Below are 13,406 nucleotides of genomic sequence, written 5' to 3'. Positions count from 1 at the left end.
CTCTGCTTCTGACTGGCTAGTAGTCCTTACCTAGGTACTGTCAGGGCACGCCCTCATACTCTGCTTCTGACTGGCTAGTAGTCCTTACCTAGGTACTGTCAGGGAACACCCTCATATTTTACTTCTGTTTGGCTAGTACGTTACCTAGCTACTGAGCATGTGCGACTCCCAACAAAGATGTAACAGAAGTGAGATGCCTCACTTGGTAGCTAAAACAGAGAGCTCAACACACAGGGTGAAAAGAGCAGCTGCAGCACAACAAAATATATTATTTATTTATTTATCTATTTATTATTATTTATTATATATTATCAACTTTTCCCTGTTTTTGCACACTGTGGTAGCTACCTATTAGTCTTGGCATTGTAGAGCCCTAAGAGCCCAATTCATTCAGTATTAGCATAATTCCATTTCAGTTGTAATACCACCTCACCTGTGGCTCAGCATTAAAGGAACTTTCATCAGAATTGTTGTCTTTATAGTTACATAATTCAGTGTTTTCCCGACCAAGATGGTCCAAAGTTATGTTAAAATGCACAATAGAATGACGTTCAAAAGAATTATGTTAAAAGGGTTAGATCCTAAAGCTCTGATCTTAGAATTACACAATATACTTCACCTTCATGACCTACGTTTAGCTGGCTAGCTAAAAAAGTCAAAAGACAAAAAAATCAGAAAAAACATCAAAAATGTCAGTTAAAGGGATTAAAAAATCAGAAAAAAGTAGAAAAACTTTGGGAAAAGCAACAAACATCATGTGTGTAATACATGGCTCAATTCAAGACAGGACCTAACATCATCTGCCTCTCCCCGTTCACTACCATTTTTACTGAAATAAAGTACCAGGGTGGACACAGAAAGGGGCGGGACTTCAAGGGGATACATCTACGGTAAGTTTAGGCACCAAAACAAATAGTTAAGTTTAGGAAAGAGATGGTGGTTTGGGTTAAAACACTCCAGAGGAACGAGCACATGTTTCCTGGTTGAAAGTATTAGAATGATGTTGTTATATTAGCTGTAGAGTCTTTTAACAACTCCTATATTAGGCCAATGAGGAGCTGCCAATAAATTCATGTCCGTACATTAAATATCTTTCAGTGCGGTGACCCATTCATACCAATACGGCCTGCTCACTGTATACAGGTCATACAGTCCATTTCATTTCTCATTTAGTTCCATTCATCTTCTTTTAAACAAATCAAACAACATATTAACACACCATGCTGACACGGTGAACGTGGTATATAAACAAAACACAAACAAAGTTCCACTATGGCTCCAAAATTAGCCTAGATTTTGTGAGATTTAGAGTAATTTGGAGTAATTTAGCATAACTTCCGGCCGTAGCTGTATCCCTTCTAGCCACAAGCGGTCTTCACCGCTCTGTATTTTGGAGACACATGATGATGTCACTCTCACAACTCCCTCATGTTGCCGCTTTCTCATTGGCTGTTTCAAATGAATCCTTGCTCTCCATTGCCATCTTCTCTGCCTTCTTCATGGCACGTTTCTTCGACTGCCTCATTAGGCAACACTTCACCGTCACCAGGACGACCACCACTAGCAGCACCAGCGTCGCCACGGCAGCCAACGCCACCACGAGGACGCCGCTTGTGGCCGCTTCGGCGCACTCTGGCGAGTCCTCGCTGAGTTGATTCCCGCTCTGGTCGGAGCAGAAGCAGCTGTAGGAGCCCGCCGTGTTCTGGCAGCTGTGTCTGCACGGACCGCTGCTGCCGCCAACGCTGCACTCGTCCACGTCCACGCAGTTTCCTGAAGCGTCTTTCTGGAAGCCGGCGTCACATGACGCACAGATGTCGGTGAAGTTGGCTGGCGAGTCGTCCGGCAGCCGCCACACTGCCGGCCAGCCCGAGCAACGCAGCTCCAGCGGTGCAGACAACGACCAGCACTCCACCAGGATCTTGCTGCTGTTTGCCAGGTCCCGACTGATGGAGCGGGCGCGGGGGATGTGGAGGGGCTGACAGGAGTCCGACCGCACCACCGGATCAGAACCAGAACCCTGCAGCACAGGTGTAGTTTTAGGCTTCATGTCAGGTTGTTGTGTTGTGTCTTTAGCAGGTTTAGATGGTTCTGTTGTAGCCGGTTCTCGCTGAGAACCAGGACCAGGTTGTGCTTTAGTATGTTGTGTTTCAGGTTCATGTGCTTCAGGTGAAGTGGGTTCTGGTTCAGGATCAGGTTTCTGCTGATTAGACTTGTCTTCGGCATATGTGAGTTTACAGATGTAGTTGTTATCAGTCCTGCATGAGACGGGGATCAGACCCCAGCGTGTCACATTCAACCCGTCCAGCTCGCCCTTCAGCACCGCGCAGCGAGCCGACGTGCAGGTGTGCTCGGGTTCCTTGGCCCAGCGGCTCACCTGCAATGGTGGAAGAAGTATTCAGATCCTTTACCGCAGTACTTATACTTATAAGATCAACACCTTCTCAATTCCAACTCGTAAAATACTGACACTTGGTCAGTGGCAGTATGTAGAGAGACAACAGTAGAGAGTAGTATGAAGAGAGTAGTATGTAGAAAGACAACAGTAGAGAGTAGTATGTAGAGAGACAACAGTAGAGAGTAATATGAAGAGAGTAGTATGTAGAGAGACAACAGTAGAAAGTAGTATGTAGAGAGACAACAGTAGAGAGTAGTATGAAGAGAGTAGTATGTAGAAAGACAACAGTAGAGAGTAGTATGAAGAGAGACAACATTAGAGAGTAGTATGTAGAGAGACAACAGTAGAGAGTAGTATGTAGAGAGACAGCAGTGGAGAGTAATATGAAGAGAGACAACATTAGAGAGTAGTATGTAGAGAGACAGCAGTAGAGAGTAGTATGTAGAGAGACAGCAGTGGAGAGTAATATGAAGAGAGACAACAGTAGAAAGTAGTATGTAGAGAGACAACAGTAGAGAGTAGCATGTAGAGAGACAACAGTAGAGAGTAGTATGAAGAGAGACAACATTAGAGAGTAGTATGTAGAGAGACAGCAGTAGAGAGTAGTATGTAGAGAGACAGCAGTAGAGAGTAGTATGTAGAGAGACAGCAGTAGAGAGTAGTATGAAGAGAGACAACAGTAGAAAGTAGTATGTAGAGAGACAGCAGTAGAGAGTAGTATGTAGAGAGACAGCAGTAGAGAGTAGTATGAAGAGAGACAACAGTAGAAAGTAGCATGTAGAGAGACAGCAGTAGAGAGTAGCATGTAGAGAGACAGCAGTAGAGAGTAGTATGTAGAGAGAGCACTAGAGAGTAGTATGTAGAGAGACAACAGTAGAGAGTAGCATGTAGAGAGACAGCAGTAGAGAGTAGTATGTAGAGAGACAGCAGTAGAGAGTAGTATGTAGAGAGACAACAGTAGAGAGTAGTATGTAGAGAGACAACAGTAGAGAGTAGTATGAAGAGAGACAGCAGTAGAGAGTAGTATGAAGAGAGAAAACAGTAGAGAGTAGTATGTAGAGAGACAACAGTAGAGAGTAGTATGAAGAGAGACAACAGTAGAGAGTAGTATGTAGACAGACAGCAGTAGAGTAGTAAGAAGAGAGACAACAGTAGAGAGTAGTATGTAGAGAGACAACAGTAGAGAGTAGTATGTAGAGAGACTGCAGTAGAGAATAGTATGTAGAGAGACAACAGCAGAGAGTAGTATGTAGAGAGACAACAGTAGAGAGTAGTATGTAGAGAGACAACAGTAGAGAGTAGTATGTAGAGAGACAGCAGTAGAGAGTAGTATGTAGAGAGACAGCAGTAGAGAGTAGTATGTAGAGAGACAACAGTAGAGAGTAGTATGAAGAGAGACAACAGTAGAAAGTAGTATGTACTGTAGAGAGTCAACAGTAGAGAGTAACATGTAGAGAGACAACAGTAGAGAGTAGTATGAAGAGAGACAACAGTAGAGAGTAGCATGTAGAGAGACAGCAGTAGAGAGTAGTATGTAGAGAGACAGCAGTAGAGAGTAGTATGTAGAGAGACAACAGTAGAGAGTAGTATGTAGAGAGACAACAGTAGAGAGTAGTATGTAGAGAGACAACAGTAGAGAGTAGTATGAAGAGAGACAGCAGTAAAGTAGTATGAAGAGAGACAACAGTAGAGAGTAGTATGAAGAGAGACAGCAGTAGAGTAGTATGAAGAGAGAAAACAGTAGAGAGTAGTATGTAGAGAGACAACAGTAGAGAGTAGTATGCAGAGAGACAACAGTAGAGAGTAGTATGTAGACAGACAGCAGTAGAGTAGTATGAAGAGAGACAACAGTAGAGAGTAGATGGTTGGGGTGGGCTGGCTGTGAGTTTTCTGTGTTGTTGACTATTCTCTGGTTTGTTTCTCGGTTGGTTTTCTCCTCTCCTGTGTTTTCCTGTTAGCCTGCCTCTCTCTCTCTCTCTGTGCCTACTCTGCTCTCCCCCTCCCACCGCTGCTGCCAGCTGATTGAGCGCACCTGGTTACCATCCCATCATCACCACCTCCCACTGCACACACATGCCTCCCATCTACAATCAAGACCAGTATTTCTACCCCGGCTCAACAGACCACCTCCGCTTGATTGTTGCGCCAGTCATGCTGGTGAAACACTAAGCTGAAGACTTTCTGAAATTCTTGCGGTTTCTTTCTCTGTCTGTTATCTGAATGCTCACTTACCTGTTGTGTCTCTCTCTTCCCCAGTCACCATCTCCATCCTCTACCGTCATCTCCAGTCAGCTGGCTCCACCACATGGACTCCCTCCCTCGGCACCCTGCTCCAGCCTCTCCTCGCTCCCTCTGCTCTCCAGCCCCAGCCTCTCTCCCTCGGCTCCTCGGCTCCGGCTTCCCCGCTTCCCCCCGAGTCCCCAGCCCCAGTGCCTCTCCCGCAGCTCCCCGGTCACAGCTCCACTGAATATCTCCACCCTCCAGTCCCTCTAGCCTTCCCTCAGCTGCTTCCCCGTTCCTGGCGTCTGCCTCCCCACTTCCCTTTTCTTTTCCCCTTTATTAATAAACTTTTTGTTGTGAGCTCTGCGTTTGAGTCTGTTCCACATGCAACAACATTCTGCTCACCTGAGATTCCTCGCTGCCGTTGTTCGTCCACTTGAATCCTCTCAGCGGCAGCGTGGGAACCACACACTCGTCCTTCAGCTTCCTCAGCCCGACCCAGAAGGTGAACTCTCTGAGATGTGGAGCCGTGGCCGCTGCGGCCACTGCCTCCAGGACATTCGTGACTTCCTGCTCTGTGGCGAGCGTGGTGAGTATGCCGGCGGGGGAACAGCGCTCTGCGGCCTGATCGAAGCTGACCGGCGTGCGGTGGACGGTGTAGCGTGGAGCCGGGTCAGCCGACACATTTCTGAACAGGATCAGAATCCAACATAACCAGGACTTCATCTTGAGTCTTTGGAAACCAAGTGTTTCGGTAACTACGGCTGCAACACACAGACTTCAGTTAGCATCCACTAAAAGTTCTGGTTTTGCCACTGACCGACTCCGATTATTATTCTAAGTGTCTGACAACATTATGGGATGGATCCCTACAGAGAGACCTTTTTAGTTAAAGAGTAAGATCCTTTTAGTTTAACATGAAAAAGCCCCGAAACTCCATGTAAATAATCAGGACTTTTAGCGTGTATAGAGCCAGCATATCTCCACCAGACTACATGTAAATAATCAGGACTTTTAGTGCGTATAGAGCCAGCATATCTCCACCAGACTCCATGTAAATAATCAGGACTTTTAGCGTGTATAGAGCCAGCATATCTCCACCAGACTACATGTAAATAATCAGGACTTTTAGCGTGTATAGAGCCAGCATATCTCCACATGTAAATGGGTGAACTAAGAGTTTATTTCAACCAAACCAGAGTGGTGATTGTTGGAACAGTGGAAAGATGAACCAAGATGCCTTTTGATAGTTTTATTTAGTTTCTGACCACTTTGAATTAAGTGTGTTTTACAATGATAAAAGTCCTGGGGTCTCATTTATAAAACTGTGCGTAGGATCCTTACTATAAGTGTACATACGCCCAAAAGTCTAAAATGGCGTATGCCGAAAAAAAGTCAGATTTATAAAACCGTGTGTAGGCACACCTGTAACTAATGTTCCCTTTATAAATCACAGACTGACTACAAGTGTGCGTACGTGGATCAGCCTCTTCTCCCGCCCTGTACACGCCCATTTTTAACCATAAATAGTCAATGTAAAGCACCTCGTGAATGCTGATCAGTATGTTAATGACCCTGGCAGTTCTTCGTTACACCGAATCATGACGACTGGCGGAGAAAAATAAATAAACAAACCTCTCAGACGCGCGGCAATTGCTGGCAATTAATTTCGGCCTGTTGTCGCACAGTGTAGGGAAACCGGAATTAAAGACTACCTGTATTAATAAAATCTTTCAAAACGGCAGGCATTACGGCACTCGGGGACAGCTTCGATATACCAGACGTATATAATAAGATTTAACAGAAGTATATATTATATCCAAACAAGCCTTAGTGATGAAGTTGAAGATTATATAGTATAATATTTATTTTAAAAAACACTTAGCTGTCTGACATTTCCCTCTGGAAACAGCCGGTTTCCCCCAGAGTGGCGAGGACCTGTATTTGGACCGGGATGGCACGGTTCCGGCGCGTTGCCCTCTCTACTGGACCCAATTCAGTACATGGATCCAAGAGCTCAGCTATATTACTATTACAGCTATATCACTATTACAGCTATATCACTATTACAGCTATATTACTATTACAGCTATATCACTATTACAGCTATATTACTATTACAGCTATATCACTATTACAGCTATATCACTATTACAGCTATATTACTATTACAGCTATATTACTATTACAGCTATATTACTATTACAGCTATATCACTATTACAGCTATATTACTATTACAGCTATATTACTATTACAGCTATATCACTATTACAGCTATATTACTATTACAGCTATATTACTATTACAGCTATATTACTTTTACACCTATATTAGGGAATTTAAATCGGCATATGAGCCAGTCATCGTCATGGTCCCTGAAGTCTCTTCCTGATTCTTTTAGCGTAGTCCTCCTGCAGGTCCAGCAGGGCCATCATGCAGCATTACGCACGGGGTCACCGCAGGATTTATATGTTTACAGGAATTTGTGATTGTTAACACCTTGCCAACACAGCAATACAATCTGAAGACGAAATAAAGTGAAATAGGCAAACACACTTTTCTTCATGAAGGTTTTGTTAACTGTTGACATTGTTGACAACTGACATTAAGGGTAAAGATTGCGCGAGAACGGCTGTATTTTCAGACTTTGACATTTGATGATATATGCATAGTTTTAAAGATATATATATTTAGTTATTTACACAGTGTTCTGCAGTTGTCTAATGCAAGGGTATTTGATGCTATCCTGTATTCCATGCAGTCGGACCATCTCCTCCTCCTGCCCCGTAGCGGACAATTTGACAGCGAGACAGTGCCGATTAAATATTAAGAACATTTTTTTATTTAAGATTTCAGTTTATGGAACAGTTATTACTGAGTACAAGCGCAAATAACACTGCTGGATTTAATCTTCATGGTTACGTGGATGATATGGAGTGAAAAAATGTGCGAGGCATCAATATTTTTACTTTTTCTACTCCTATAGTTATTCCCATTTACTTTCTGCAGTCTGACTTCAGTTCACCACTTCACCATCTGCGTTGCCAATTCGTATTTTGTCTCCATAATCTGCGTATGCATGGGTCAGAGTTTGCGTGGAGGACCGCACATTCTCCTGTCAAGTTTGTTTTTTATAAATCACAACCTTTGCGTGGGATGTGGCGTACATACGTTTTCAGCCCCGTTTTGTGCGTACGCCACGTTTATAAATGAAACCCCTGAATATTTACATGGAGTCTGGTGGGTTTGATGATGGTGACTGAGGCTTGATTCAGTTCACTCCAGCTTTTTTATTTATAGTGTTAGATCCTAACCGGAGTTATCTCAGGACACTTTACAGATTGAGTAGGTCTAGACCACACTATCATTTACAGAGACATAATTCCCCCCCCCCCACATCCTCCCCAATGGTGTATGTGTGTGTGAAGTTTGAACATATGTAGTAAAAGACTATCCTTAAAGATATTCAGTCTTTCATTTTTTTTCAGCAAGCCCCAGCCCCCTAATATGTCATTGCACGTCCCTGTAGGGGTGTAAACTACAACAGGAACATTAGAAAGATCAGTTATAGAGGATGAGACGTGCTGAAGGACGGAGCTTCCTGATGGATCTTTATCACTTTAATTGTGTTCATGTTCAAAGTTGAGTCAGTCAGAAAAATGTGGATCAGTGTTTCCTTAAGTTTACTGTCACAGAGGAGAGAAGTAATTATAAAATATTCACATTTAACTAGCTGACATCACACAAGTGTACCTGTTTTATCACAAAACACACACACACACACAGATACACACACAGATACACACGCACACACACACACACACACACACACACACACACACACACACATAAACACAGACACAGACACAAACGTGCACACATGCACACAGACACACACAGACACAAACGTACACACACACACACACACAAACACAGACACACAGAGTAAAAGTAAATTAAGCTGCCTCTTCACTTTGACGTGCGCTGGAAGAAGTATTTAGATTACTGCAGTAAAAGTACTAATACCACACTGTACTCTGTAACAGTAAAAGTCTCATCAGGAGAATGTAGTTAATGTATTAAAAATTGTAGAAAGAGTAAAGGATCCAACCAGCTGTGTGTTTAATGGTCTCATCTCAGCTGGACTTATATATGTTATATTGTTGGCTAGTTTACTTTAGAATCAAACATCAGATTTTATAAACTACATGTAACTAGTAACTAAAGCTGTAACATGAATGTAGTGGAGTAACTAAAGTAACTAGTAACTAAAGCTGGAACAGATGAATGTAGCGGAGTAACTAAAGTAACTAGTAACTAAAGCTGGAACAGATGAATGTAGCGGAGTAACTAAAGTAACTAGTAACTAAAGCTGGAACAGATGAATGTAGCGGAGTAACTAAAGTAACTAGTAACTAAAGCTGTAACATGAATGTAGAGGAGTAACTAAAGTAACTAGTAACTAAAGCTGTAACAGATGGATGTAGCGGAGTAACTAAAGTAACTAGTAACTAAAGCTGTAACAGATGACTGTAGTGGAGTAACTAAAGTAACTAGTAACTAAAGCTGTAACAGATGACTGTAGTGGAGTAACTAAAGTAACTAGTAACTAAAGCTGTAACAGATGAATGTAGTGGAGTAACTAAAGTAACTAGTAACTAAAGCTGTAACAGATGACTGTAGTGGAGTAACTAAAGTAACTAGTAACTAAAGCTGTAACAGATGAATGTAGTGGAGTAACTAAAGTAACTAGTAACTAAAGCTGTAACAGATGACTGTAGTGGAATAACTAAAGTAACTAGTAACTAAAGCTGTAACAGATGAATGTAGTGGAGTAAAAAGTACAATATTTCTCTCTGAAATGTAACGGCGTAGAAGTAGAAAGTGGCATGAAAAGAAACGACTAAAGTAAAGTACAAGTACCTCAACATTTGGACTGAAGTACAGTACTGGAGTAATGGTACTAAGTTACTTTCTGCAACTAGGTTTAAATGTTCATAAATCAAACTTAAATTTTCTTACCGTCTGACTGAGTTTCCTTCTTCAGCTTCCACAGCCACTCTCTTCCTTCTGTGTTGTGTTTTCACAGTTTCTCTCTCTCTCTCTCTCCCTCTCGCTCTCTCTCTCTCACTCTCTCTCTCTCCCAGTTTGTTTCCCAGTTAAGTTTTTCCTCCACAGTAGCTCTGCCCCCCCCCCCCCTGCAGAACAGGAAGTGTGTTGTGTCTTGATATGGCAAGCTGGCTTCCTCCAGAGAAATGCCGCCACTGAGATTTAGAAACCATTTGATATTTTTACCAAATCTGATTCAGATTTGACACACACACACACACACACACACACACACACACACACACACACACACACACACACACACACACACACACACACACACACACACACAAACACAAAAAAACAAACATCTCGGGCCCTATCTTGCACCCAGTGCAATTGACTTTGTACACCAACGCATGTATCATTTATAATTTTTGCACCCGACACACAGTGGACTTTTCCCTCCACAGACTCATGTTGGTAAATTAGGGAATTAACCTGCACTCACGGGGGCGGTTCAGTGAAAAGAAGGGAGGCGTGTTCAGGCGCAAAAGTTCCCTGGTGCTATTTTGCAGTTTCAGAAAACAATTCTGCCACTGATCAGGAAAAACCTGGTCTAAAGTCAGTGGTGCTAGTCTAAAGTCAGTGGTCACACACACTGCTGACATCACACAAGTTTACCTGTTTAATCACAAAACACACACACACACACACACACACACACACACAGGGTCAGCTTACCCTGGCTTACCCATCCCAGCGCTGCTGCTATGACAACAGTGGTCTTTAGTCAGAGCTCCTCCAAATTCAACTTCCTGCCATTCTTCACACACTTCCACCAGGAAGCATCTGGATCGCCGTGACAACAATCCTCCTAACTGCTCCACTGTGTGAGCCTCCATCCATTTCCACTGTTTGTTTAAATACAATGATTACAATGTATATATGTGTGTGTGTGTCTGTGTGTGTGTGTATAATTATTCTTATATCTTTTCTTTAACTTGTCTGAACCAAAATACAAATGTTTAAGTATTTAACAATTTTCTTTCTAAAAGTATAGTTTCTGCGTGTTATATTTTTACAGTTTTTTTCAATCACTTTGCTACAAATTTTCGAACCTTGACGTAATTTTTCAAAACTCTAGACACAAAGCTCACAACGGTCAACACTTGTAACACAGGCTGTCCAATGTTCAAAACATTGCATTGTGAATTCATATCTTTAAAGAAATCTTGCACTTACACAATCATTGGTTCGAAAAACTAATTGTTGGTGAAATACCATTGAAACGTTACTTTAGATCAGCCACACACAAGCTACCCATAGTTTCACTGTGTCATCGTTCTTACAATTATTAAATATTGTAGTAAAAAATAGTTGATACATATTTCATTATGGTACTTCATGTAAATACATCCCTATAAAAGTACTGCAGTAGTAGAGAGAATACTACAGACAGTGGAATCATTGAGCAAAATCTGAAATGTATTGATGAAAAACAATACAGTACGATCACAAAATAGGGTTATTTGAATCAAAGCAAAAATAAATAGTTACAAAATAGAAAAGAAACCTCAACCGGCATCGTCAGACACCGCCTACCAAGAGACTGGGTCTGTCCCAGGTTTCTTCCCAAGAGGGAGTTTTTCTGTCACTGTCGCACTGCTTGCTCTTGAGGGAATTATTAGAATTGTTGGTGCTTTGTAAATTATAGAGTGTGGTCTAGACCTACTCTATCTCTAAAGTGTCTCGAGATAACTCTTGTTATGATTTGATACTATAAATAAAATTGAATTGAATTGAATTGAATTACTGTAAAACATCAAATGCAGGGTTCCTCAACTTGCTTGTACTGTAAAAATCAAAACAAAGAAGTGATTACTGTACTTCTTGTGGATTTGGCCACAGGTTCTCATCTACATCGCAATTAGCCAAACATCTTGGAAAAAACCTTCAGGCATGGCGAACAATGTGGTATGAGTATATATGTATATGTATTTATACTCACTTAAAGGATTATTAGGAACACCTGTTAAATTTTACATTAATGAAATTATCTAATCAACCAATCACATGGCAACCGCTTCAATGCATTTAGGGGTGTGGTCCAGGTCTAGACAATCTCCTGAACACCAAACTGAATGTCAGAATGGGAAAGAAAGGTGATCTAAGCAACTTTGAGCTTAGCATGGTTGTTGGTGCCAGACGGGCTGGTCTGAGTATTTCACAATCTGCTCTCTGTTACTGGGATTTTCACACACAACCATTTCTAGGGTTTATAAAGAATGGTCTGAAAAAGTAAAAACATCCAGTATGCGGCAGTCCTGGGGGGCGAAAATGCCTTGTTGATGCTGGAGGCCAGAGGAGAATGGGCCGACTGATTCCAGCTGATAGAAGATCAACTTTGACTCAAATAACCACTCGTTACAACCGAGGTCTGCAGCAAAGCATTTGTGAAGCCACAACACGCACAACCTTGAGGCGGATGGGCTACACCAGCAGAAGACCCCACTAGGTACCACTCATCTCCACTAGAAATAGGAACATGAGGCTACAATTTGCATGAGCACACCAAAATTGGACAATTGAAGACTGTAAAAATGTTGCCTGGTCTGATGAGTCTCAATTTTTGTTGAGACATTCAGATGGTAGAGTCAGAATTTTGCGTAAACAGAATGAGAACATGCATCCGTCATGCCTTGTTACCACTGGGTAGGCTGGTGCTGGTGGTGGTGGTGTAATGGTGTGGGGGTTCCCTTTCGCCTTCAGAACTGCCTTAATTCTTTGTGTCATTGATTCAACAAGGTGCTGGAAGCATTCTTTAGAAATGTTGGCCCATATTTATAGGATAGGGTCAAACACAGTATTAGTATGGTGTTCCTAATAATCCTTTAGGTGAGTATATACAGTAGATATATAAAGTATATATCGCAATTATCAGTAACGAGTTGGCAGAATTGGACAAGCAATTCCAAGGGCCTGCTTGCATACAGTGGAGTACTGTCAATACTGTAAATAGTCTCAAAGGTGGTACATGGGACCATAGACACAGTGCCTGATAAACAGTAGTACATTACAGTAGTAGTATATGGGACCATAGAAACAGTGTCTGATAAACAGTAGTACATTACAGTAAAGAATGATGATGAAATATTACATCCATAGATTCTAATTGGTTCATGCTCCACACTAACTGGTGACAATGAATCTTGTTATCTTGAAACTTTCATGATCTAAACATGGAATATTGTTTGTCTGTTTCCATACAACTAGTCATTAAGAGTAATGCAACAGTTACTTATCATTTTGAGCAGTTGTATCAATTGATAGTTAGATGATTGTAATGGAATGAATATACAATTATCTAATCATTTTTGATTCAAACCTGTTAATTAATCCTAAACTTAAACTAAATTATAACTCGTTTGAGAGTCTTGTTCTTAATCTTCAACATCCAAAATGGAAAACATTACAGCCAATTATATTCGTTGTTATTTACAGGGCTCCAGGTCCGTATTCTGAATTTTTATCTGAATTCTCAGAGTTTTTATCATGTTTAGTCCTTAAATCAGACAAAGTACTTATTGTAGGTGATTTTAATATCCATGTGGACGTTGACAATGATAGCCTTAGTACTGCTTTCAACTCATTACTGGATTCAATTGGTTTCAGTCAGAGTGTGCACAAGGCGACGCACTGTTTTAACCACACCCTTGACCTCGTGCTGGCATATGGTA

The 13,406-nt window shown here is 41.7% G+C and overlaps 1 protein-coding gene across 1 annotated transcript; it reads right to left on the bottom strand.

Annotated features, from left to right (window-relative positions):
* Positions 1-254: 254 nt before the first annotated feature.
* Positions 255-9,726, bottom strand: clec14a (C-type lectin domain containing 14A). The gene is made up of 3 exons (XM_028565620.1): positions 9,640-9,726; positions 5,021-5,379; positions 255-2,374 (listed from the first exon to the last, which is right to left on the bottom strand). The coding sequence occupies exons 2-3, from the start codon at positions 5,339-5,341 to the stop codon at positions 1,427-1,429; spliced, it is 1,269 nt and encodes a 422-aa protein (XP_028421421.1). The 5' UTR covers positions 5,342-5,379; positions 9,640-9,726; the 3' UTR covers positions 255-1,426.
* Between the last annotated feature and the right edge of the window lie 3,680 nt (positions 9,727-13,406).

Source organism: Perca flavescens, chromosome 20 (genome assembly GCF_004354835.1).
Source record: "Perca flavescens isolate YP-PL-M2 chromosome 20, PFLA_1.0, whole genome shotgun sequence".
Taxonomy (NCBI): Eukaryota; Metazoa; Chordata; class Actinopteri; order Perciformes; family Percidae; genus Perca; species Perca flavescens.
This window is presented reverse-complemented; position numbering and strand designations above follow the sequence as displayed.